The following is a 27585-nucleotide window of genomic DNA, read 5'->3' as shown; positions in this document are numbered from 1 at the left end:
TTTACAGATGAGGAGACTGAGGCCCAGGAAGGTGACTTGCTGAAAGTCATGAAGGTTTTAAATAGGAGTACCAGGATTTGACCACGGGGACTTGGACATGAATTACTCTCCACAATCCTGCATTGTGCCTCCTTCAGTGTGGTGCAATCCTGGACAGAGACTAGTCGGTGCAGGGAAGACGGAGCTGGCTTTGGAGGCTTAAATCCCACATCGGGTGCTTCCTAGTATTGTGGCATTGGTCAAGTCATCTCAGCTACTGCACCTCAGTTTCCTCATCTGTGCAGTATGGAGCAGGGAGTCTAGGTGGCCCCCACAGGCCCTTCCAGCTCTAGAGTTCAGATCCTGAGAGGCCAATGGATTTCAGCCTATGCCGATGGAAGAATGACCTGTGCTGATGAGAAACCAAAGCTCTGTTAGGATGTTTCCACCATCCTGTGACATGTGACCCTCACAAGGGCATGGGTACACATACACACACCTTTTAGTGGTTACAGCAAAATGGGTGTTGGATTTGCAATTCATCCTAGTTAGAATTTAATCTGTGTTTCAGGAAGTTTTTAAACACAAAAGCAAATGGAAGTGATTGTTGATAAATCAAAATAAATTAGTAAAATTAAAAAAAAAGAATTTAGTCTGTGTTTCCCAGACAGTTTCCAGCCAATGTCAATAGTTAAGGCTCTATGTGAACATTTTGGTATTACTTGGTTCTATCTCTAAAATATTTAATCACATGTATCAAAAATGCATTTGCATACTTATAGTCCTCACTTAAGAGATACTGCCTCATTCTGGGAGGGCTTGAGGCAATCAGGCCACTGACATCTGCAGCAGGAGAATCTGCAGGACCTTATTGTCATGGGAGGAAGGACGCCTTCCTGTTTCATGCCTCCCTTGATGATAGCAATCACAGGGTCCTCAAAGGCTGCTCTGCTGTCCTACCTTTCAAGGAATGATATGCAGTGGGATGGGCCAAACACAGAGCTCACCCATCTTGGACAGAAACCACAGAGAGACAATTAGCTGGTCCCAGAACTCAGCAGAGGAAGGTATAGGCTGGATCCCCATCATGAAATGGCGAAATTATCTTAATAACTCCAAGCTCTTCCCTCAAACAAAGTGCCAGCTACTTAGCCCAATCAGTATTCTTTAGGGAATCCTAGAATCCAAGTCTCCAAAGACATGAAGCTAAGGATCACACCAAGGGTGACACAGAAGTGTGGGGTCAGGGAGAGTAGGACATTATAAACAAAGGGTTATGCCAAAGTGGGATAAAAGATGTCATCCAAGAAAGGTCAGAAAAGAGCACGAGGCGGGGCATCATAGAATGAGAGTGAGGGATCACTAGAAGACATCCAATATACTCCACTGGCATTTCATGATGTCAAGAGAACTTAAGGAAGATCCCCAGAAGACCTCATGGATCCCCTCACAGTGAACTAATGGGAGCATGGATGAGATGGGCACAGTGTTGACAAGCATGAAAGGGTTGCGATCTGTACCTTTGGATGGACAACCAATGACAGACCAACTCATTGGAGTTGTGCCCTGCATGGTTCTGTTACTAAATAGTTATTGGACATTTCACCTCTCTGGGACTCAGTTTCTCCCTGTGTAAAATGAAGGGGTTGAACTCAGTGATCTCAGAGTCCTTCCCACTCTAAATCCAGTGATCCCATGACCCTGCCAGGATGCCATGATGCCAGTTGGTACTTTTTTGGTTCCAAACACTGTTTATACATTATCGCCTTTGATCACAGAGACTGGAAACATGTGTCTGGTGACTGCAGCAATAAAAGTGTCAGTTGACTAAGGCTGTTTCTGCCCAGGACTGAATGGGGGCAAAACTGGAAAAGTCAATCGGACTCAGAGACACCAAGGAGGGTTTGTTGCATTGATAATAACATCTAACATTTCCGGGGCAGGGGGAATGGGGGAAGTATTGCAAAGACTTTTATAGACCTTACCTCTTTAGAGCTTCAACATCTTGAGGCACTTTAAGTATGATCATTCCTGTTGTGCAGAAGAAGAAACTAGGCTAGGGGAGTTTAAATAGCGTGCCTGCAGTTACCCAGCTAGTTCCGGGTCAGAGGCAAGATTCAAAGCCAGCACCTCCAGTCTTCATGGCCAGCCTCCACTCCATGGCACCCTTTCACTTTCTCAGCCTTCCTCACCAGAGCCTCTGCAAGGACGCAATCTGTGTAACCATAAACCAATTGGGAATATAATTTTTCCTTTGAAGATAAGCAGCACTTTTAAATGGCCACACAGGTCAAGAGAATTGAAGATTTAGAGCTGGAAGGAGCCACAGAGGCTACCATTTTACAGACACGGAAACGGAGGCTGGGCAAGGTCAAGCGACTTGCCCAGGGTCATAACAGCTCCTAAGAGTCAGTGGCATTTGGAAATGATCTTGGTTCCGAGCTTCAGGTTTCTAGGAGAACCCTCATGCCCATTTCACCAGCTCCTAAGGAAGGTAGATTGCACTGGCGCACTGAGCTGCCCAGAGCCCAACCGAGGGACAAGCCTTCTCTCCTAGATAACCGTCCCTCCGCAATGGGGGATCCTCTTAATCTTTGGCTTCGGAAGCACACTGCAGCGAGGTGATGCCGTCTGGGCAACGCCTCCAAGAGCAGAGCCACCTGACTCCTTGCATTCATCCTAACAGTCTGGCACTTCCCGGCCAGGCAGCCTCACAAACATTTCATAATGGAACTCGTCTCTCTAGCACGAGTTTTATATGCTGGACGGACAGAAGTGATACCTGTGGGGCTTTCAGCCTGGGCTGGCTCCCCACCCAGTGACCGCTGCTGCTGCTGCCCCAGGCAGGGAGGCGGAGGGCCCGGCGCTGTGCGTGCATGGACTCGAGGGCCGCCGCCAGAGATGCCTGCTCCACGATGCAGCTGTTGTAAAACACAGCACGGGAGCCAAGCGCTCCTGCAGACAGCCAAATATGTGAGTAATGCTTCTCACAAAGAGGAAGCCAGCCTCCCAAAGCCTGGCTTTCAAATCCCCGGGAAGTGGTCGGGAAGGGCAGTTCCTGTATTCCCGACCGTTCCTGGATCTTTTCAAGGCGGGAGACCTAGGATCTCTCCGCGCCTTCACTGGACAAGCATCAACTCAACACCTACTAGAATAAAGGACCCCAGGTCACAGGATCCGAGGTTTGCAGCCGGGAGGGTCTGCAGAAGCATCTGATCCAACCCCCTCCCATTCGACGGAGGAGAAAACTGAGGCTCTGAGAGGTTCAGCCATTTGCCCGAGGCCACACAGATTATAAGCATCCAAGGCTGGGTTGTAGCCCAAGTCCTCACCCTGTGAGCGCCGTGCTGGACACTAGGGATACCATGGCCTGCAGTGGGGAGAAGCCAACCCATGGACAGATCAGTAGACGCGAGCTATAGACCACATAAACACAAAGGAGTTTTCTGGGAGGGCTTTGAGGAAGATGAGACGTCCTAGGAGGCACTGCTGGGGAAAGCACGTGCAAAGTTGCAGAGGAGGGAGAGGGGGAGATGGGGAACAGCAAGGTCCAGGGTATCAGGAGATGAATCAGCCTGAAAAGACAGGTTGGGTTCAAACCCTGAAGGCTTTCAACGCTAGAGGTCGTCGTATTTTATCGTAGGGGCACTCCACAGCCACAGAGGCTTCTTGAGCAGGAGCATGAGGCAGAAGAGACAACACAGAGGTCGCTATCTGTAAAATGAGGAGCTCGCCTGTGTGGTAGGTAGTGAGAGGACGAGGACTCTAATTGGACACAGAGCTTTCTGGTTCTATATTATCAGTGCAAATTAAGACCACATTGATAGAATTATCAGGAGCCCTTTTCCTCTGTGTGCCTGGACTAACTGCCATTCCATATGGAAAAGGGTAAGATTTATTTTTCTAGTCCATTAACGCCCATGTTAGCTCGGATCAGCGATTCAAGACTTGAATCTAGGAATCACATCTCAAACTTCCTCATCCATGATGAGTTAATGAACACAGTGGCCAGCCTCGACTTGGGTGCTGCTTTGTCTTACTGAAGACCCTTCCCCAGACTTCACCTCCCTGATGAAGAGACAAGAATCCCTGCAAAGGAGGATGGAGGATTCCTGGGCCACAAATCCAGGCTTCCCCCGGGAGCCAGGTTACCCACCGCTAAGGCTTTCATTTGAACCCTTGTTGTAACTCTTTGTAACCCCATTTGGAGATTTCTTGGCAGAGATACTGGAACCATTTTCTGCTTCAGCTCATTTTACAGATGAGGAAACTGAGGCAAACAGGGTGAAGTGACTTGCCCAGGGTCACCCAGCGAGTATGTGTCTGAGGCTGGATTTGAACTCGGCTCTTCCTGACTCCAGGCTCAGAGCTCTATCCACTGCACCACCTGTCTTTGGACTTTCAAGGGCTTGGTATATCTTTGCCATTTAAAAGCCAATATCCCTGGGGGTGGTCTCTCTCTCTGCTTTTCCTAAGGCCCAGGATATCCTAGCTATAATTCAACCATAGGCCTGATAAGGAAGGAGTCTAAAATGAGGGAATTAAGGCCAGCAGGGAAGTGGTACACTGGATAAAGTGCCTGACTTGCAAGTCAGGAAGAACTGAGTTCAAATCCTATCTCAAGCACTTGCTAGCTGAGTGACCCTAGGCAAGTCACTTAACCCAGTCTCCCTCGATTTCCCCATCCCAAATATGGGATAATAATAGCACCTCTCAGCATCCAATGAGACCACAGATGCAAAGCCCTCTGCAAGCCTTGAAGTGCTGGATGAATGCTAGTGACTGTTACTCTGGAATCAGAGAACCCAGGTTCCAGTTCTAGCTCAGCTATTCATGACTATCACCTCCCTGAGCGAGTCTCTCAGCTTCTGTTACCTTGTGTGTAAACTGAGGCCTTGGACTGGAGGGCCAGGAGGGGGATGGGGCTTGGTCCGTTTGGCCCCCGCGAACAATGGGTAGAAATGTGCAAAGGGGTCTGAGGTCAGGAAGAATGTCCTAATAATGAGAGCCATGCCAAAGTGGCAGGGGCTGCCTGGGTAGGAGGAGGAGGGCCTGCCTGACCCCTGAGTCTTCAGGAGAGGCCCGCTGCCCATAGGACAGGGATGTTGAAGAGAAGATTCTATTTCAGGTATGGTCCAGACTAGATGGGTGCTGAGGTCCTCCCTCCTTGACAAAGTATGACTTGGAAGGTCTCTTTCAGCTCTACCGTTCTGTGAATTAGAGCCTTCACATTGTTTGAGAGCTTTAATGAGACATTCGAATATGACGAGAATCCAAGTTTCTGCACTGCCTTCTCCACTGCCCAAGGTAGGGCAGCTGCTAGTGAGGGAGGACAGCAGTGCCAGGACTGCTGGGGCAGCCCCGGCAGAGACCACGGGACCTGGGGTCATCTCCTCAGCAGCCTCTGAACTACACCCCCCGGGACAAAGCCCCAGTTTACCTCTTAGTCAATCAAGGCGCTGCCTGCTGGGAATGTGGGGACCAACATGGCCAATGTCCTCCGACTGGATGCTCGACTCTCAGGTATCAGGGGTACACACTGATAGCCCAGTCCATTGGCCAGTGACCACTAGCCGCTGCCCAGCATGGCCGTGCCCCATCAAGTACTCCCAATCACCTGCATGAGGCCACGTGGGATGGAGCCGACTCCATTTAGAATTGACAGCGTGACACCAACGAGGGGGATTTTTTAAAATGGCTTCTCTGAATAGCTGGTCTGGTTTAGCACATTCTCTGGTGCAGCTCTGGCTCATGCTTTAGAACAACTTTACGTGACGGAGATGAAACATATTTCTCTGCTACAAATTACCCCCATAAGCCAGGCCTTATTAGCAGCGTTTAGGAGGTGCAAGTTTGGGTTTTACCTTCCACTAACAATTTATTACCACCATTTCCTTAGTCTGAAAAACTGGGGAAATGAGAATAATGGTTCACATTACAACAGACTGCATTGTGGTGCTGGGCAGATTAATTACACGACGTTTTTAAGATGCCTTGAAAATAAAAGGCATCAGGCGCTAATAGCTTAAATTTATAGGAGGGTTTCTGGTTCCTCAAGCACCCCTTCCACGCATTCTCCCACCGCATCCTCACAATTACTGTGTGAAGTAGATAATGCACCTGTTATGATCTTCAGTTTACAAATTAAGGAACAGTAGATCAGAGAAATTAAGTGACTCGCCCAAGGTCTTGTAAATGGCAAGGTAGACGCTACTCCAGGTCCTCCTGCCTCACTTCCCAGGGCCCTCCTCCCTCCACCACTTGGCTGGTCAGTCTTGGAAAGACTGACCCTGACCAAGTCTAAAGATTCCTTGCTTCAGAGAAGCCAGGGCAAGGCAAGGCCAGCCGGGCCTGGAGCCAAGCTGAGGTGGGGGGTGGAGGCTCCCCGGAAGCCTCTGGCCTCCTGACCAATCAATGACCAGCCCTCTCCCCCAATTTCAACTGCCAGACCTACAGCTGGTTTCCCACTTCTGTCTCCTTTCCTTGGATCCTGGCACAATTCAAAGCAAAACAAGCCTGATACCCACCTTGGCTGGCCTCTTGGTCTACCCCTACTCAAAATTCACTTCAGTTCCCTTCCCTTCATCAAAAGTTGTGGATGTGGATGTGTGGGTTATGTGCATGCATGTGTATGTGTGTGTAGATGTGGTGCATGGCATGTGTATGTGAGTACATATATGTATACATGTATGTGTCTCTGTATGTGTGAGTGCATATATATGTACATGTGTGTCTCTGTGTATGTGAGTGCACACATGTATACATGTATGCTTCTCTGCGTGTATGTGAGTGCACATATGTGTACTCTGTGTATGTGTGGCCCAGAGCCAAGAGATGGAGCTTCTTTTTCCTAGAACAGCCAAGAAGCTGGTGTCACTGGATTGAAGAGTCCGTGTCAGGGAGTAAGGCGGGAGGGCGCTGGGTCATGAAGGGCTTTGAATCCCCAACAACATTCTGACATTTGTCCCGGAGACAATCGGGAGCCACTGGAGTTTATGGACTGGATCTGTGCTTGAAGAAAATCACTTAGTGCTACCCAGAGGACAGACTGGAGTGGAGAGAGACTTGAGGCACATGGGCCCATCGCCAGCTATCGTGACAGTCCAAATATGAGGTGATGAGGGCCCGTGCCAGGGTGACTCCTAGGCTGTGAGCCTCAGGGACTGGGGAGACGGGGGGGCCCTTTGGGGAGGAAAGAGAATAAGTTCTGCTTTGGACATGTTGAGTTTAAGATGTCTACTGGGCATCCAGTCTGAGACGTCTTCGAGACAACTGGCATTTTGAGATTGGAGGGCAGCAGAGAGATTGGGGCAGGATAGGTAGATCAGATAACTATCAGCATAGAGACTGTAATTAAATCCATGGGAACTAATGAGATCACCAAGTGAAGAGGGAGAAGAGAAGATGGACAAGGACAGAGCCCTGAGGGACACCTAAGGTTAGGGGGCGTTCTCTGGAAAAGGATCCAGCAAAGGTAAGGAGAGAACCAGGAGACAGGGGGTATACTAAAACCCTGGAGAGGAGAGAACATCAGGGAGGAGACAGTGCTTCAGCGGTGGAAGGCTGCAGAGAGGTCAAGGAGAATGAAGGTGGAGAAAAGGCCTTTAGGAGATCACCAGTAACTTCGGAGAGGGCAGGCTCAGTGGACTGATAAGGTCGGAAGCTGAATTGTAAGGGGTTAAGAAGTGAGGGGGAGGAGAGAAAGTAGACCTCTCATAGACCCCTTTGTGAGGAATTTAGCTACAAAGAGCAGAAGAGATGTAGGGTGGCAGTAGGGATGGAAGGATCAAGCGAAGGCTTTTAGAGAATGGGGGCATCATGGGCATGTTTGTAGGCAACAGGGAAGGAGCCTGTAGAGAGGGAGCAACTGAAGATAAACAACAAAGTGGGGATGACAGAGAGGGCAATGTGTTGGAGGAGACAGTAGAGGGGCTGGCCTTGGTCAAGAGTAAGGCCGCTTCGTTATGTGAGACAGGGGTGAAGGAGGAGAGGGGGCAGAAGGCACCTACATGCTGGGAGATGGGGAAGAGGGGAGAGCAGGGAGCTCAGGGTGACGGACGCTTTCTCAGTAAATTATGAGGCAAAGTTCTTGGCTGAGAAGGTGGGGATGGAGAAGTCGTGGGAGGTCTGAGGTGACATAAGATCTAGAGGAGCCACTGCGGGGAGCGGGACAATGGGTCGATAAGGAAGAGAGGGTAGGATTCGCCTGGCAGCAGCGAGGGCCCACTTGGGGTTGTGTAACAAATCTGTCGTGGACCCAGTGAGAAAGTCTGAGTGATCTTCTCCATCTTCATTCGGCAGGCTGTGAGCTGGTGATAAGGTGACAAGTGGCGGGCATGATCCCAGCTGAGGCATAACTGGTGATATGATAAGGGGTGGAGGGACTCAAGAGGAGAAAACAACGTGGAAATGAATTGGTTCACCGAGGGGGCAAGATAGGAAGAAGAGGAGAGAGCAGCTAGTGCTGGGGAGATTGGGGGTCATGGGTGATGGAGAGCACAGGGGAAGAGCCAGTGAGTGACAGAGAAAGAACTGGAACCCTGCTCTAAGACTAGCTGTCTATCCACTAATCTCCCAAAGTGAAATAAGTAATACAAGGGATTGAAGTCATTCCTAGGAATTAGAACTAGGAATGAACCTTAGTGACCAAACTAGTCTAAACCTAGGTAGCCATCAGAGAGTGTCAAGAGTGCACAGAGCACTGGGCCTAGAGTCAGGAAGACCTGAGTTCAGATTTGGCCTCAGATATGTACTAGTTGTGAGACTCTGAATATATTTCTTAACCCCTATTTGCCTCAGTTTCCTCATTTGTAAAACAGGGATAATAATACTACCTACTTCCCAGGGCTCTTGTAAGGATCAAATCAGAGAATAATTGCCAAGTACTTAGCACAGTGCCTGGCACATAGTAGGTGCTATATAAATTCTTATTTCCTTCCTCTCCTCTTCTACATTTCTCATGTGACACATAAAGAAACTGAGTCCAACCAAGGGAAAGTGACTTGATCACATCAAATAAAGGGAAGCAGAATTTGAACCCAGGTCCTTTAGTACCCATACCACTGCTCCCAGCTTACCTCCACAATATTCATTGAAAAATAATCATTGCTGGATAAAGGACCACTCTTCCTGTTAAGGAAGTTCCAAGGAATGACCAGAATAAGGCTTGCTAGAAGGAGTTTCACATACATGTAAACTTCAGGAAGAAATAGAACCATATCCCACAGCAGAGTTTTCCTTCCTAAAGGTGATGGCATTTTATAGCTCATGGACCAGCTCCAGGTCCAGCAGCTATCAACCTTGCTATTAAAATAAAAATTCAATTAGTATCATTCCTTTCAAAGAAGATTCTTATCTACGCTCATGTAATTAAAGTTATATTGACCTCTCAGGGTAGAACAGATTCCCGGTTGCCATTTGAAAAGAAAATTATGTCGTTATAATTTCTTAGATTTTATCTCTTACAAAAACATGTCTACCATTGCTATTTTCAATTTAAAAGTGAATTTCAATTATAAACATTAGAAGTTTGTGCTGGTAACCAAGCTCTATTGAATCGCCATTTGGGTAGGAGGCGAAATATCACATTGAGGAATGAGGACTACTCCCACCAATATCAATCCTTGCTATCATTTAGTGTGCCATGAAAACAAGATCAAAGATGTTTTGTATATTTCTATCAAAATTCCCAGAGCCACTTGGATGCCCTAATATTCTGGAGACAAGTTCATCTTTCTCAGGCATCATGCCCCACATGAGCTGTTTTTACATTGGTAAGTCTACAGTCTTCCATTGAGCAAGAAGAAATGTCAAACTGCAGATGACTTTTTGAATGCCATCAGAATCAGCTCTTTTCATGTATTTGGTGGGAATGTTTCCTAATGGTGGCCAGCTCCTGAGTTTCCATTGACAAATGTTCTCCAGTATTAACCAGCTGACAATCCTTTCTGCCAAGTTTTGCATCCAGTTTTTCCTGACTGTGTGCGTACGATCTAGCCATGGTTAACAGGCTAGGAAATGTTTGCTTGTTGCCACATTAGCTCAGTTGGGAGGGGCAACAAGAAGACCAGACAGCTCAGGTGTCCTTCTGAGGAGTTTCTGGATGGGTTGAGAGCCAGCAAACCCACATCTCCTCACTTGCAGGGCTGTTTCCAAAGCAGAGTCATTTCACGGTTACAGTCAGACCAGTTGGGACCTTGGGAAAGGCATAGTGAGGAAGGAAATGAAGAGGATGCCAACAGAGCTGATGAAAATGAATAACACTGGACCAGTTCTGGCAAGCTGACTCCCTATGTGAATATGACCCCAAGTCATCCCAACAGATGGAAATCTAGATTCAAAGAAGAGAAAAATGAAGGGGGGATCATTCGCCTTTACAAAACAAGTCACTCTGGAATTTCTGTAAAGAGCAAGTTTCTCTGATGTAATTAAATAGGTGTCAAACTTAGGCAAATCTCTTTCCAAACTCTTCTCGAAAATGAAGTGGCTGAATCATGCCTCCCACCTCCTGGAAGAAGGTACAGAAGGAGACACACATTTTCTGATGTAGCCAAAAGGTTGATTTGTTTTACTTGACTATGCTTTCTTATAATAGGGACATATATTGTTTTATGGGGCAGGGGGTGAGTTGGTAGGAAATAATATAAAGGCATAAAAAAAAGACAAAAGAACATTGTTAAAATATTTAAAATATATAAAAAAGAGGAAAATGAGCCAAGGAGAAGCCAAGGAGGTTGAGCCAAGATTGTGGAGAAGAAGTATAACCAAGCCTCCCCCCACCCCCAATCCCTTCAAACGTATCTAAACAGTGCACCAGACCAAGTCATGCCTGGGAAGGCCAAGAGAAAATTATAATGAGCCATTTTTTCCAGTCCAGGTCAGCATAGGGAGACAGAGAGGTCTATGGACACTGGATGGAATAACAGTTATGCAGAGCATTCTAGTAGAAAGAACTGTGTATCAGGTCAAGAAGGGGCCTTAGATACAACATAGGGGGCTCAACCAAGCAGGGTTTAGGAATAGTTGTAAATTGGTAGCTGTTACTATCTAGTTCCACAGCACACATCTAGAGAACTAGCTCTTAGGGATGATATTCAGAGGTAAAGAGTGGCTGTTGGCACCAAATTGTATACCAGGCAAGGAAGGAATTCACAAACATGTAGCCAAACTGTGACCTGGATTTAGGAGCAGAGTAGCCCAGTCTGAAGCCTCCAACAGAATAACCAGAGGAACACTCCCCAATTGAAGGGTAACCCGCAGCTTTGTTTATCTGAACTGGCAGAGCTTTTCAACTGGCTAATATGGCTGACTCCAACAGCAGTCTAACAGAACGCTAACTGGAGCAAGACCACAGTTGTGTTGCTCAGACTTAAACCCATGCCAGGAAGTTTCAAAGCTCAGACTTTGGCCTGGATCAGAATACTCTGGGAGCAAGAAAGTTTACAGATTCTCAGCCTAAGCTATGCCTGAGGTCCTGGAATAACTTAACACTCAACACCTCGGGAAAGCAGCAGCAGAATCAATCCAAACATTTCCTCCAGTAGTGTACAGAGCTTATCCCTAACATAAAGTCCAAAGTCTAGAAGTAGGCTGGAGAAAAGAGCAAACAAAAAAGAATCCCACCATTAAAAAACAATTAGGGTGACAGGAAAGTCAAGAACAAAACTAGAGGAAAATAATGGCTTCAAAATATCTGTAAGCAAAATCTTGAAGAAAACCACTGTTTGAGTACAAGTTCCACTAGAATTTCCTGAAAGAGATGAAGCAAGAGTTTTTTAATTTTTTTTTTTAATTTTGAAGTGGATGTGAGCACGAGAGGAAAAAGTTGGAAAAGAAATGAGAGCTATAAAAGAAAGAATTGAAAGTGAATTCACACAAAAGATTCAAAATCTTGCCCAAGAAACAAACTCCCTGAAAATTAGTGGACTAAATGATAAGGATAAAAGATAACTCCATGAGACTATAAGAAATATTAAAAACTAATCAAAAATAGGAAAAAAGAAGAAAATGCATGGTATATCATAGCAAAATCAATCATTTCAAACAGATTGAAAGAAAATTTAGGGATCATTGCACTACCTAAAATCCATGACCAAAAAAAAGAGCCTCAACTTTATATTTCAAGAAATTTTAAAAGAAAACTGCCCAGATTTCTGAGAACCACAAAGAAAATTGGAAATAGAAAGCACCCACCAGTCACCTCCTGAAAGAAACTCCAAAATGAAATCCCCAAGTAACATTATCACCAACATACAAAGTCTCCAGGTCAAAGGAAAAAAATACTGCAAGCAAATGGAAAGAGAGAATTCAAGGACCAAGAAGCCATAGTCAGGCTCATACAAGATATAGCAGCCACTGGTATAAAGGAGTGAAGAACTTGGAATACCATATTCCACAAGGTAAAACATATAGGTATACAATCAAGAATAACTTACTAAGCAAAACGTAGTACAATCCTACAAGGGAAAAAAACGGATATTTAATGAAATGGAGAATTCCCAAGCATTCCTGATGAAAAGACCAAAGTTACCTAGAAACTTTTAATGGAAAACATGAGTGGAGAAGCACACAGAGGTAAACACGAACGGACAATCAGAAGGGACTACACAAGAGCCCACTGCTGACATTCTAATATGGAGAGATAACACATGTGTCCCCTCTTAATGCTTACATCATCAAAGGTCATAGAGGGAGTCTATTTAGACAGACAACTTTGAAGAGGAGCACACTTGGGGAAAGTACTAAGGGAGAGGAAGACTGAGGGAAATTATCTACCAGAATCCTGTGCACAATTAGAAGTGGATACAAACGGTGAGAAGGAGGAGAAAACACACACGACTTGAAGTCCAAAGATGAGGCTCCCATCCCAGCTCCAACTTTGCCTTGCTGTGTGATGGTGAAAAAATTGCTTCCGCTCTCTGAATTTCAGCCTCCTAAAAGACCTACATCATGAAACCCTGCATCCATGTGAGCTGTTATTATTGGGCACTTGATGTGGAATAGAGGAAAACAGAGCAAAAAAATTATCACATGGTCTTGACCTCCTGCAGCATGCAATCTGGCTGGGGACACGAAGTCAGTGGCCATGAGGAAGTCAGTGAATGAGACAGTATCTAACTCAGCTCTTGCCTGTATAGTATGTCTAGGTTCTAAATCATGCAATGAAGGGGCTGGGACTGAGGGGAGGGGAATCAGGAGGGTTAAATTATTAAAAGGAGGCCACTAGGTAGCTCACTGGTTGGAGGGCTGGGCCTGGAGTCAGGAAGACCTAAGTTCAAACTCAACCTCACCCCCTGGGCAAGTCACTGAACCTCTGTTTGCCTTAATCTGCGGGAGAAGGAAACGGCGACCCATTCCAGTGTCTTGGCCAAGAAGAGTCAGATACAACTGAACAACAATACAAGTGTGGAGAACAAGGCCATTGGTCCTGTAACGGCTGGGCGGAGGAGGACAACGGGGACTAACAGGAAACGCGGCTGGACAGGGCAAGGCTTTGAAAACCAGACCAGGGGGATTAGAGACGTCTAAAGGAAGAAACGCAACCACTAAAGGCTTTTGATTAAGAGTCCGCAACACGATGCGTCTTCCACCTCGGGGCAGGCCCACGCTGGGACTGTGACATGTGACATACATAGGGACCTTGACAGGAGTTTCCTAAGCAGTCATTCTACCTCAAGGCTTTCTCCACTCCAGTCCACTTGCCATACAATTGCCAAAGTAATATACTTAAATATTATTTTAAAATGTCAAAAGTGATATTCTTAAATATTGCAGGCCTGATGTCAACTCTACTACTACCTACCAATGGCTTCCTGTTACCTTTAGGATCAAACATAAACTCCCATGTTTGGCTTTTAATACCCTTCCCAACCTGATACCAACCTGCTGTCCTAGCCTCATTATACACGACTCCCCTTCCCGCTCTGTACGGTCCAGCCGACAGAGAGGACTCTTCATTTCTCACACATCTCCCACCTCTGTGCTTGGCACTGGTCAGCCCTCATGCCTAGAATACCCTCCTTTCTGTACTTCCCTACTTCTTGGAATCTCTACCTCCTTTCAAGTCACTATTTAAGGACTACTTTCTCCACAAAGCCTTTCCAGATCTCCTCAACTGCTAGCACCCTGTTTCCTAACCACTGTGTATTTATTTGGGGGTTTCTTCTGTATGGTATTTATTCTGTCTGTATTTATCATGCCATAGACATTTACTAGCAATGTGACCCTGGGCAAGCTCAATTCAATTAAATAAATATTTATTAAGCACCAGGTACTGTACGAAGTGGTAGGCATACAAATAAGAAAAATGGACAGTTCCTGTCCTCAAGGAGCTGATGCAGGGAAATGATACAAAAATGGGGGCTGCTAAGCAGGGGTAGAAGGCACCTGGGAGCATCCTATTCTGTGGAGCCCAAGAAAGCAGAGCTGCAGCTAAAAAGTGGAGAGTTAGCTGGAGTCCAGATCCTGCTTCCTATAAAGGAAAGCCTTGGGAAGAGTTTAGAGCTCTGCCTTCCAGCCCTCCAATCAGAGAGGAGAGAAGGCTGAGGGAGTTGGGATGGGGTTGAATATCCGCAGTTAATGAGATTTCAGGTGATCAATTTATCCTGAAAGTAAGTAAGTCACTTAACTTGTCTGCCTGAGGTCCCTCATCTGTAAAATGGGGATGATGATAGCACCTAACTTAAAGACCCATATAAATGCTAGCTATCACTATTATTGTTGTTGTTACCACCACCACCTCCACTACCTCCCAGGGGAGTTGTGAGGGTCAGATCAGGTAACATTTGTAAAATGCTTCACAAGCCTTCGAGGCAAATAAAAATAGCTAGAATTCTCACTGTTATCATGGAATACTAAAGCAGAAATTGAGTCCAAATGGTCTAATTGCATAATCAGACAGGGGAACATGGTATTTTTTTTCCTGGTAAATAAATACAACGTAGAGTTGGTTCAAAATATTGGTGAAGAAGAATGGATAAACAAATAAATGAACAGAAAAGTATCTATTAAGCACCTACTGTGTGTCACTGGGTGAAGCCCTAGAGCATACGAGAACATAGCATGATTACAAGGTGAGGGACCATGTGGCAGGCTAGAAGTAGGGCCAGCCTAGGACTCAGAATAACACTCTCAATGCCCCTGGCAAGCCGTAAGCATAAGAATCCTAGAAACAGAGCTGATTTGCATTAGTGGAGGGTGTCTCCACACCAGGAGTTCCATCTGCCTAGGAAATCACAGGCTTAGATCCAGAAGACATAAAATCCTAAAGCAGATGGGACTGCGATGACCCATCATCTGCTGCTGCGTTCTCCCCCTCAGGAGCCCACGGATGGTCTGCACAGAGCTGCATGATGCAACCCTAAGTCCGTGCCTAGGTGACTCCATCAACAAGCCTTCTTGAGAAATGAGGCCATTGGTACTGTGAGTAGACAGAGGCCTGCTCCATACTGAAAACAGCAGGAGACCCGAGTTCGCCACCACTGGCCTAGGTCATCCCCAGGACTTTGCCTGAACCAGCCTGCCCCACTGGGCATCTATTTATATGAAAAGTTCTTCAGGTCGAGAAATTCCAGAACTTCCTCAAGGAAAATACATGGCGAGATCCCCCTCCCCTCCCCCACTTTCTGTTATTTCTAAAACGTTTCAAGACTCCAGTGTCATGGGCACTGCGTACCACGCTCGGAGGGATCCCGGTCTGAAGCAGCAATCTGGGCTGAAGCCAACTCCCTTCCCATTACCAGGGTTTGAGCATCGTGCTATCTGGGTTTACAAGGCTACAGCTAGTTCTATGAGAAACAAAGGCTTTTCCTCGGCCCCTCCGATGCTTTAGAGTGACAGGGTAGCCGTTGCTCACTTTCGAGAATCCTCCTTAGTGAAATGCTTGTTTGCCAAATGCCTGCCCCTTTCAGACGCTCTCCACTGAGCCCAAGTGGAAACTGGACTTACATGTTCCTTCACCCGCTGGAATACGACCGTGTGAGGACGATGCAGATCAATTCAAATCATCTTTCAGGCTTTTCTTGCTCACAAATTCACACTTGGCTTTTCCTTCACTTTTATAGCCAAGAGACCAAAAATGTCAGTGGATATTTCATTATTTTTAAAGGAAAATAGTAGAAAGTTGAAGTCATTTTATTCCTTAGTCAAGTTTTGACTCATTTGGATAAAATGTATTTCATACAAATCACATTCAGTTCTCACTCTCTGAGTAAATTTAGTGCATAGGCACCCACTTTAGTTAAGAGGTATCATCTACTTTTTAGATGGGGTGATAAAATGTAAAAATGGGCTACCAAAAAATTTCAGAGAAAAATGCCAAAGATTTTCACCAGTTCATAAGCTTACTTTTTGTAAGGGGCCCTAAAAGGACTTTGGTGATATTTCACAGAAATACATGTGTGCAATGCAAATCAGAAGAAAATGTCCATCTTAGCAAGTGGGTTGTTCTTTTTTTTTTTTTAAATCCTTCCCCATGGCCCCAAATCATGGGTTACCACACAGAGAGATGGGAAAAGATGGAATCTTTTTGGTAACAATGAAAGTTTCTATTTCTACATGTTCATAAGAAATAAAGGAATGTCACTAAATCCCTCATTTCATCCTTATGCCAATTCTGTGAGCAAAGGAATGTTCTTATTTTGTGAAGTGACAAAACTGAGGCTTAGGGGGCTAGTGATTTGGCCAAAGTCACATAGCCAGTCTGTGGCAACATGTTAGCCCACATGCAGAGTTCTTCCTGTAGGAGCATAGACTTGAAGTGTATGGGTAAGCACATACTTAACTCTGAGTTTTACCAAGCATTCCTGATGCTTGTCCACTGAGCAGCTACATTCAGTATTTTGTAATGCTGCCCCTTAGACTTTTCTGCTTGGCCCCAGAAGGTAGGACAAGGAATGATGAACAGAAGCTTTGGAAGCCACGGGAAGCCTGGATGCACCAGACACATGAAAGAACACTGGGATCCTGATGACTCATCTGGTGCATTCAAGGACAGGTGAGACAGCAAACATCTGTAACTCACAGGACAGAGAGGCCTCACTACTACTGATGCTACTTCTCAGAATGAAGTCAGGGAAGAAAGGTCAAACCAACTGGATGGAACAGCCATGGCCATGCCAGGAAATCCAAAGAAACCAAACAAAAAGCACAGCTTTTCCAAAACATGGTAGAACCTGTGTGATTTGGAGAAATATCAGGAAAAGAAAAAAAAAAAGACTGAGCCACTGATGGAAGGGGAAACCCACCAGAAGAATACTGAGCAGTATAAGGTCCACTCCAGCCATTGGCATCTGCCTTGGTACCAAAGAGACAGCAGGAAGCTCAGAGAGCCCTCATCTCTGAGACTCTGAGAGCCTGTGCTCTGGTGCATCCATGTGTGAGCCCAATCATCCAGTTTTCCCTTGCTGACCTATACTGAAAAGGTTCTTGTTACCTCACAAGACAGTCTATTTCAATCTGGGATAGTTCTATCTGCTAGGAAGTTCTCCCTTACAGCAACTCCAAAGCAGCCTCTATATTGCCCCAAGCTCCAAGCTCTGACAGCGTGTAGAACTAGTCTCTGTTTGTTATTCTGTCCCCCTAAACCTGGTACCCCCGGCCAAACACCCCACTTAAGATCCTCTAGGACTCAAAGCGAAGTGACGAGTCCCACAGATAGTTTCCAGAGGTAATCGGCAAGCAAGAAGTTAAGAGTTGAGACCAGATGCCATTGGGGTGTTAATCTCACAAATGACTAAGGTGTTTAGAAGAAGTTTTCCATTCTAGGTGGCCCCAATGGGTTGTTCTTCCTTCATTTTTGCTTTTTAGGGCATCCTTCTCCTCATTGGCTTTTTGGACCTCTTTTGCCATTTGGGTTAGGTTAATTTTTAAGGTGTTATTTTCTTCAGTATTTTTTGGGGCTCCTTTAGCGAGCTGTTGACTTGTTTTTCATGATTTTCTTGCATCACTCTCATTTCTCTTCCTTGTTTTTCCTCTCTTCTCTTACTTGTTTCTCAAAATCCTTTTTGAGTTCTTCCAAGGCCTGGGACTGATTCATATTTTTCTTGGAGGCTTTGGATGTAGGAGCTTTGACTTCATTGTCTTCTTCTGGTTGTATGTTTTGATCTTCTTTGTTACCAAAAAAAGATTCTATAGTCTGATACTTCTTGTGAGGTTTCCTCATGATCCCAGCCAATTACTTGAGTTATAAACTCTTTATCAAGGTAGAGGTCTGCTTCCAATGGGAAGAATGTACTGTCTCAAGCTTTGGGGGTTTGTACAGCTGTTTTCAGAGATATGTCTAGGGACCTGTAAATTTTCAGTTCTTCCAAGGTGGTATGATAAGGGATGAGGTGTTTACTCCTTTCCTGGCCTGTGCTCTGGTCTGTGAGGAGAATTTCCTTTCCACAGCCACTACAAGCTCCACCACGCCAGCACTCCTCCTTGCCCCAGAACTGCCCCTCAGAACTGTGACCCAGATCCAAGCACGGGCAAAGCAAGAGATTCCTGACTCTACACTGGCAAAGTAATTCCTGCAATCCCCCTCAGTCTGTGGGCCAAAAGTAGCCGCCACCCCAGGGGCCGCACTGGGGAACTGGGGCTAAGACCACTGAACTTCTCTCTGACCACAGAAACAGAGTTTTCCCACTCACTTTCTAAGTTGTCTTTGGCGTTCCTGGGTTGAGAGGTGTGGAATCCACCACAGCTGCCTGCGATTCAGTCCTCTGAGGCCTGCTCCAGATTCGCTGTGGCCTGCGTGCCCACACTGAACTGTGCTCCTCTCCTAGACCTACATGATATGCCTTTCTGATCATCCATCCAGGTCGTCTTGGGCTGGAAATTTGCTTGACTCTGTCTTTTTGTGGGTTCTGCTGCTTTGGAATTTGTTTAGAGCCATTTTTAATAAGTATTTGGAGGGGTTTGGGGGACAGCTCAAGCAAGTTGCCGCTTTCCCTCTGCCATCTTGGCTCCGCCCTCTTCCTTCATTTTTGAAGGGGACCAAAGACATTGGGAGTGACAACTTCATCCCCATTATGTATGTCAGCCAGGTAGAAGAAGGAAAAATACAAGAGGCAATTCTGTTTTGGGAAGAGAGCCCCTGAGCAGCAGGCTGGGGGAGGATGCAGTGCCTACAATACTGGGCATGGAATCAAATCTGACCTCCAACACCCACTAGCTGTGTGAGCCTGAGAAAGTCACTTCACCTCTTGCCGGCCTCCGTTTCCTTAACTGTAAAATGGGAATAATAATGAGAACTAGGATTTATACTGTGCTTTAATCTTTACAAATATTATCTCATTTGATCCACACAACCACCCCCGGAGGAAAAGTGGGCTATTATGATGAGTTTTACAAATGAGGAAACTGAGGCTGAGAGAAAAGTGACTTGGCCAGCATCACACAGCTAGGAACTGTTTGAGGCAGGATGTGAAGCCAGGTCTTCCTGACTCCAGCTTCGGGGCTCTATCACTGTGTCTCCTAACAGCTCCGCTAATGAGGCCAGCCCTTACCACACAGGGCTGTCGTGAGAACCGAATGTCAAGTGCTTTGTACATCACCAAAGTACTGCCCTTTCTAGTAAGCCTGCTGTGGATCCTTCCCAATGTGCTGCGGTCGGTTTCCTCCAGAGTCGGCAGACCCTCTGCCCATCACCCCCCGGGGCATCGAGGTTGCCTTTTTCCCTGGGTAGGAGCAGCTGGAGCAGGGGGAGCCTCTGAGCATGACCATGACCTCAGCACCCCAACGAGGCGTCACAGGAGGGTTAGAAAGAGTGCCAGGAAGACCCCCATTAATCAAGCCCAGGCAGCACGTCAGCTGGCAAGCAGGGGGCTTCCAGAATGCCAGGCCGCTTCCTTCTCCAGCTGTTCCCATCTCTCTCCCCACAGCAAGACATGGACCATAACCCTCACCTCCTCCGCCCAGCCCATTTCAGCCAGGCTGTCCTCAGTCCTGCTCACTCCTGCAGCTGCTGCGGCAGAGATTAGGTAGGCTGCAGGAAAGCCAGCTGTCTGGTGGCATCTCTGGGATGGAGGAAGCCCTGGAGCTGAGGACAAGTGGGCTCAGTGTGCTGGCCGTTCCTAAGAAAGTTCACCTGACATACAGAAATTCCTTCTACCTACAGCATTTCCCAAGGACATCTACGTACTCCACAACTGGAAATAGAGTGTAATGTTTACCAGACTCGCAGGTACCGCATTGAAAACAAAGTCTCGAATCACATGTTATAGGTTTAGAGCTAAAAGGAAGCTGAGGGATCACCCAGACCAAACTCCCTCAGCCTGGAGCTGAGGAAATTTAGCCCCAAAGAGGGAAGTGACTTGCTCAAGGTCACAGAAGGAGCGGAGGGCCAGAGCCTGTGACCCCCAGGACCACATTCTTTCTATGTACCATGTTGCCTTCCATTAGCAAGGATTTGTATCTAGGTCCTCTGACCCCAAAACAATGTTATACCATGATGAAGTACAAAATAAGAGGCTAGCTTTGGAGTTAAAGGAGCTTGGTTCAAATCCCACCACTCTCCCACCTGTGCAGCCTTGGGTAAATTGTGACTTCCCAGCTGCTCGGACTCCTCCCCTGTAAAATGAGGAAGACAGGATAAGTGATCTCCAAGTACCCTCCCAGCTCTCTCTCCTATAGTTCTCACATTTTCATAGTGTATCTAATAGTCGCCCGGGTCTTCTCCCCCTTCTACACCGCGAGCTCTAAGAGGGTAGATACTGTGTCTTACCTCAATCCGTATCTTCCCCGTCATTCAACACAGTGTCTGCATACAGCAGACGTTTAACAAGTGTTTGTTGAATGAATGAATTATTAAAATGCGCTATGCCATTCATGTACCAAAGATGAAATAAGACATGGCCGGGCGATGAAAAAGCAGGAAGGAAATTAAACGAAATGTCATTAAGTGCCAAAAGGGGAGAAATGAAACATTGTGAAGGAGAGCTGTTAAGAAGCGAAATAATCAGCATGCACAAGTCAGTTAGCAGATAAATGTTTATTTGGAGCAAGAATCCAATGTATACAAAGCAAAGCTATTCAACCCTGCTTTTCAAAGGCACCCTAAGTGAGTGATTCTGAATTGTACTGTGCTCCAAAGCTATTTCCCCTCAGCAGCCCCAGCAGAACCCACTGTTGTGAGTACTTTCAGCAGGGTATAGCCCTTATAAAAAGCCTTCGAAAAAAAATAGTCTGTGAATGCACAGAAAACACTTTCTAAAATGTTCCAAATCCATCCTATCACTTTTCACCTTCTCAGTCCCAGGGAGGACTGATATAAAAGACCCTGCACATCGAATGCTGGTTAGCCAGACTCCCCAGGGAGGGCAGCCAAAGAGCCTCCATATCAGACATTTGCTATAAAAGAAACATCTGAAAATGTTCCCCACACCTACTCGTCTTGTCTTCACAAATGACTGATGCGGCAGGAACCACTTAGCTTGAGAAGGACTCACTTCTGGGCCTTGGATACGGAAAGTTAAGTTGTTTTTCTTAAACAGGCCCGATCATGTCCAATAGCTCATTCAGTGACTCAATACAAATATTTTTTCTTCCTTCGATGAAATGACTCTATGTGAACCAACCTCTTCCCATGTGTCCTCTATGTGACCTCTAAATTTTAACAACAATAAATTGCGTTTCCACATTCCACAATACCTGACAGCAGCGGTGACAAACTCACATAGAAACGAGGTCATTTCACAAGGATTCCTGCAGACTGCAAAGTGACTTAGAAAACCACACATTAACATCACGTAGTATATGGCACTGTATTTTTTATCTCTTTTGTTAAAACAGTCCCCAACTTCATTTCGGTCTGGTTCAGGGCCACCCAGGAGTGCTCTCCAGTCCTCCCAAGGGTGCCCCCTGAGTCCCCATCAGTCACTTTTCCCTCTGGCCTCCTGGGGTGTTCTTTTTTGTTCTCCCTACTGACCAAATCACGAAATAATGTGTAGTAGAGACATCCTGATGGGTGTCCTAACACCCGACTAACACTGAGTTCTATGAGGCCAGGGATAATATCTTAGCTAAACTTGGTATCTTCCCCAGAATGCTGTTTTACATGCAGTAGGTACTTACTAAATGTTTCCTGTTGTTTATATAGTAGGTTTATGGTGATCCCCACTTTACAGATGAGGAAACTGAGGCCCAGAGAGGTTGCCCAGGGTCACAGTCAGCAAATGTCTGGATGGCGCTTGAACCCCAGTCTTCCTCCTGACTCCACCCTGAGCTGCCTCAGTGACAGCGTTGGTGAGAGCAGCCATACAGGAATTATGTGGGAGTTTCTTCAGACTTCAGATGGCCGTTCTTCACCTGGGGGCCATGGACTCCCAACTGGTCCATGGATACTTTCAGAGGGTCCATGAATTTGGATGGAAAAATGTATTTTTATTTCTATCAATCTTTGGTTCCCTTTGAAACCCTGTGTATTTTATTTTATGTATTTAAAACCATGATGCTGTGGAGTCCATAGAGTTTACCAGGCTGCCAAAGAGCTCCATGATGCAAACAAGGTTCAAAAGTCCTGCTTTAGGCAATGCACAGGGTTGGGACTTAAGTGTCCCCAATTAAGGTAGAAGAAGAACACAAATACACAATGGCGAATATAAGCATGTTGGATATGTATGTCATTAGGGAGCTAGGGATTTCTTGGAATGGAAACTTCAGGGTGGGAGCGCTTCCTCCATGGAGCAGAGCGCCATCCACTCATACCTTCTCGTGGTAGAGCTACCTTGGCTCCCACGGGTTCCACAGCTTGTGCAGGCTCCCAACAGCTAGAAAGGGCTAGAAGCCAGACCTACAGCCTACCTCTGGATTCTGGGTTCAACCTCCTGTCCACTCCACTGTTGCTCTTAAGGTGGGGAGGGAAAAGAAAAGTCTCACTGGGCATGTTTACTTAATCTCAGCTCTCAAGGGGTGGGATCAAAGACCTTGACCTTTACTCAATTGAAGGACAGATGCCAAGGGCCCAATCCTTAGAGAGAAGATGTATTTTAAAAACCCATCTTGTCATGGGGGGACAGGTTAGGGGGAGGAGGAAACTAACAGAGCCGAAAAACAAGCACATTTGGCAAACGCTGGGCCAAAGGAACCAATGAAGATGCTCCAGGGTTACACCAAGTATCTCCCATGACAGGTTTCTCTTCTGTTAAATGAGGATGGCTGGACCCTAAGGTCCCTTCCAGCTTCCTCTCTGGGATAGGATTTAAAACTGGAAGGAACCTGAGAGAGGATCTATCTGTTCCCCTCATTTTACAGATGGAGAAACTGAGCCCTAGAGAGCATAAGTTTCACTCAAGGTCACAAGGCACTAAGTGGGGATAGAGATTCAAGGTCTCTGATGCCAGGAGGCACCATACTGCCTCCGGACATTTTCAAAAAGAATGCTGAGGCTGGGGCAGTCTCACATCCACTGGTGAGCTTTCTGTCTGGGTGGAAAGTCATTTCTCAGAAAGCTCTTAAAGAACAAATTCTCACAAGACATCTTCCTTCCAAAAGAATCCCTTTCCCAAGTGTATTTATTTTTCAAATGCCTGTGGCTGAGTCCACTGAAGGCCTGTTCCTTTAGGGTTCAAGAGGTAGCCCCTTCCTCACTGGGCCCAGGACTTCCTTTAGGCAGGGCCCATCTCTCTGATTCCCTGTGTATGTGTGTGTGTGTCTGTCTGTCTATTTCTGCTTTTCTCCTATCTCTGTCTCTGTATCTCTAAACATAGACACACACACACACACACACACACACACACACACACACACAAAGTGGAATGATGGCGCCCCTAGTGGCAGTAAGCATCAGGTCATTTTGAAAGCTCAGTCTTTCTAAGAGGCAACTGGTGTGTGGGGCCTTCCTTAGGTCTCTGCCATTGCTAGCAGAAACACTGTAGAGGTGTGTCCTCAGAAAGACCTAAAGTTTACAACCTAGATTCCCCAGGCCATGGTTATGCGCAATCTGCCCACCAAACATTCTGGGTTATCCACAAAGGACTTTGGACTGAGTGCTTGGTTTACAGATCAATGACTGGGGCCTGAAAGGGACCATAGGGGCCATCTGGTCCAACCTCTCCACTTCACAGAAGAGAATTTGAGTGGAGCTAGGTGACCTGCCCAAGGTCACACAGATATTAGTAACTGAGATGGGATTTTAACATGAGTCCTCTAGCTCCCATACTAGGGTTCCTCCCAGCCCAGACCAAGCTGCCTCAAACAGTACGTTGGAGTCTAGAGCTGGAGTAGACTTTGGAGACCTTACCCTCCCCCAGATTTACAGATAAAGAAACTGAGGCCCAGAGAGGAAAAGAGCTGTGGCCAAGGTCATACAGCAGCAGGTCTTCTGCCTCCAAACCCAGGGCTCTTCGATCAAGGTCCTAGCTCAAAGGTCAGGAGGTCTGGGAGCTTAGAGCTAGCCTCAGCTGAAGGCCAAGGGGAAATGAAAATAATTTTAGAAACACTCGATAATTTAAGGCAATGGAAAGATGCAAATTCAAGTTTCAAAAAAAAAAGCATCCTTCAAGACTGGAGCTGCTGTGCAGTGATGCATGCCTACCAAAGAATTGGCTTCCTAGGGATTGCTGGCTTCTCTGCTGGATCCATGGCTGGGGATAGGGAGGGGATGGAGGCCAAGAGCAGGCTCAGGCCAGAGAGCCCCAAGGACGGGCCTTCGTCTATTCTGGAACTAGGAAGAACAGGGTGGCCGAGGCAGGCAGGCAAAGGATCACAGGGCCAGAGCTGAAAGCCACCCCTGGGACCACACAGGCCAACCTCTTTCTTTTATCCTGGAGACCCAACAAGGGGAACTCCACAGTCAAGGAGTTTTGAAATCTGAATTTCCAGAGACGGAAGGGATCTTAGAGAGTCATGAAAACCGAGGTTCAAATCCATCTTCAGACACCAACTGTGTGACCCTGGACAAGTCACTTGACCCTGTTTGCCCCAGTTTCTTCATCTCTAAAAGGGGGATAGCAACTGCACCTACTTTCCAGGGTGGTTGTGAGGGTCAAATGAAACAATATTTGTTAAGCGCTTAGCACAGTGCCTGGCACATGGTGGGGACTACTGAAACGCTTGTTCCTGCTGCCTTTTACAGAGGAGGAAACTGAGGCCCAAGGATGTGGAGGTGACCTGCCCAAGGACAAAAGGGTAGGAAGAAACAGAACCAGTGGGACTCGCTCAGGGACTGCCTCTCAAAGCAGAGAGTGTGACTCTCAGTCAATACAGGGAACTCCGGCAGCCTGAAACTTTGCAGTCTCCCATCTCTGGGGAGGTAGCATGGGAGGAAGGGCAGGAGGAAGAAGGCGGAAGGGACAGAGGGTTAGGACAAATGAACGAAGGGTGATGGATGGATTGATAGGAAGGAAGGGGCTTCCAGAGGAGGAAGCTGGGGCCATCCTGGTTTGTGGGGGGAGGTGTCAGGGCCAAGGCTGTGGGGGAGGGACAAGCTGAGGTAGAGAGACTTCCCCTGCCATGTGTCACTCTGGCTGCGCATCCAGACAGCAAACAGAAGGGAGAGCTGGGTTCTACCCAGGGGCAATCTGGCTGGCTCCAGGAACCCTGTCCTCTCACTGTGGCAGGGCTCCCCAGGGGTCACCATGCCTTAGACCTCCCTGTGAGATGCTCCCTCCCTCCCTACTCCTGGACAGCTCAGAGGAGTGGAAAGTGCCCGAGTCTGCTTCCTTGTTAGCCCCTTCCCCTGCCCGGGTTTCATTTGCCCCATCTGAAGAATGGGGTAGGGGTGGGGAGATAGGACTATCCTTTTCAAGCCAGATTTACCCCATGGAGGGCCCCCTTTCGACCCCTTAGCACCTTCCCTACCTATACCTGATAACAAAAAGTGCAACTTTTGGATGGAGGAGAATCGTTTAAGAGTGTTAAGCAGGAACTGCAGAAACCTAGCTAACCTCTGCATTTTGTGGAGGGAGAAAGTGGGGGCCGGAAGCCGAAGGGACTTACCCAGCCCCACACAGAGAAGTCCCATCCTAGCTTTAGAGATGGAAGGGGTCTTAGAAGTCATTTCCTCTGACCTCTTAATTTTACAGATGGGGAAACTCAAGCCCAGAGAGGGGAAGGCACTTTCCTATGGTCACAAAGCAAAGCAGGGATTTGCATCCTAGTCTTATGACTGGCCCCTAAGTGAAGGCTGAAGTCCAATACCTTGCACGCATTGAAAGAGACCCGGGAGGGCATTACGTCCGACCAAAATGAGGCCAGCCAGCCTTTGGGGACCTGAGCTGAACCCTGTCGCTCCCCCCGTGCTACTTTGTATCTTTGGGCAAGTCCCTGCCCTGCTCCTCAGTTTCCCCATCTGTAAAATGAGGAGGTGGAGTGGAGGTCCACCCAAAGTCCTTTCCTGGAGTGAATCTGGGAGCCCTCCCCGATTCTGGGGAGTCCCGGACTAAGTCCAGGAAGGCAGCAGCTCAGGGGAGGTACTAGGAGCGCTCTTGGGAAAGTTTCGGGCGGCTGCATGAGAGAAAAGTTTGCGGGAAGAAACTTGGTGGGAACGGAGGGGCCATCGGAGCATGGGAGGGCAGAACAGGCGCCCAGCCGGCGTGAGGCCGACGTCCGGTGGCCGGCTAGGGGCGGCAGCAGGAGCCGGTTCTTGGGGGCTTACCTTGGGTTGTGCAGGCCGCCGGGAGCAGCAGCAGCAGCAGCTGGAGCAGCAGCGGCGGCGCTGTCCCGCGCGGGCTCTGGCTCCGGGTCCGAGGACCGGGTGCCCGGGACAGCGGGCACATAGTCAGTACGCACGTTCAGCTCCCCTGGCCACCTTCGGGGGCTCAGCGGGAGGGCAGCCCCATGGGCTGCGGGGAGCGAGCGGGGTCCCGGCTGGGGGGGATCAGCGGCGAGCAGCGGCAGGCGTCCGCATCCCAGCCCGCCGGCTCGGCGGCCGCAAGCACTGGCTCCGTCCGGGAGCTGCGAATGGGGGCCTGGGGAGCGGGGGCGTGGACGCCCTCCTTGGGCCAGGGGAGCCTGCTGGAGACAGTGGGCGGTGAGCACCGTGGCCGGCGGGCGGGCGGTGTGAGGAGCCCTGGGCCGGGCCGGCCCGTCGGGGAAGGAGAAGGATGGGGATGGGGACTGGGAGGGGCGCTGGGAAGAGGAGGAGGGGGATGGGGAGGAGCCCCGCTGGCCCCGCCCCCCCGGTCCCCGGCCCCGCCTAGCTCAGAGACCCAGGGCCAACTTTTACCGTCCTCTTGACAATGGAACAAATTAGCGGCCCGGGGCCGCGGGGTCCTAGAGGAGGCCGCGTGCAGGCCCCGCCCCTTGGCCCTCCGCCCCCCAGCCCTCCAGCCCCCGCCCCGGGGGGCCGGCAGCAGCTGCTCACAGGACCGCCCCCCTCCTTCCCCGGTGCGCCTGCCCAGGAAGGCTCCAGGCGCGCGGGGCCGCCCCGATCCGCCTCTCCTCCCGCCCCCGCGGGGGGCGCCCGGCTGGATGATGTGGCTCCAGGGCTCGGGAGGAACTCCTCCCCCTCCTCCTCCTCCCCTCCTCCCCTTTTCCCTCCCCTCCTTCTCCCACCCCCTTCTCCTCCCCCTCCCCCTCCCCGGCCACAGAGCAAGCCGAACGTCTCTCTCCCAGCCAAAGGCCGCGGTCCAGTGTTCCAGTCCGAGCCTGGAAAGGATGAGTCGGCGTCCGGCCGGCGGTGCACAA

General features: G+C 48.0%; 1 protein-coding gene across 1 annotated transcript in view; it reads right to left on the bottom strand.

Moving 5' to 3' along the window:
- Positions 1-27019, bottom strand: part of ADAM12 (ADAM metallopeptidase domain 12) — a 379134-nt gene extending 352115 nt beyond the window's left edge. The window contains 1 exon segment of the mRNA XM_020973659.2: positions 26555-27019. Coding sequence (XP_020829318.1) covers positions 26555-26675 — 121 coding nt within the window. The 5' untranslated portion in view covers positions 26676-27019.
- Between the last annotated feature and the right edge of the window lie 566 nt (positions 27020-27585).

This window comes from Phascolarctos cinereus, unplaced genomic scaffold (genome assembly GCF_003287225.1).
Source record: "Phascolarctos cinereus isolate Bilbo 61053 unplaced genomic scaffold, phaCin_HiC Scaffold_3;HRSCAF=262, whole genome shotgun sequence".
Taxonomy (NCBI): Eukaryota; Metazoa; Chordata; class Mammalia; order Diprotodontia; family Phascolarctidae; genus Phascolarctos; species Phascolarctos cinereus.
This window is presented reverse-complemented; position numbering and strand designations above follow the sequence as displayed.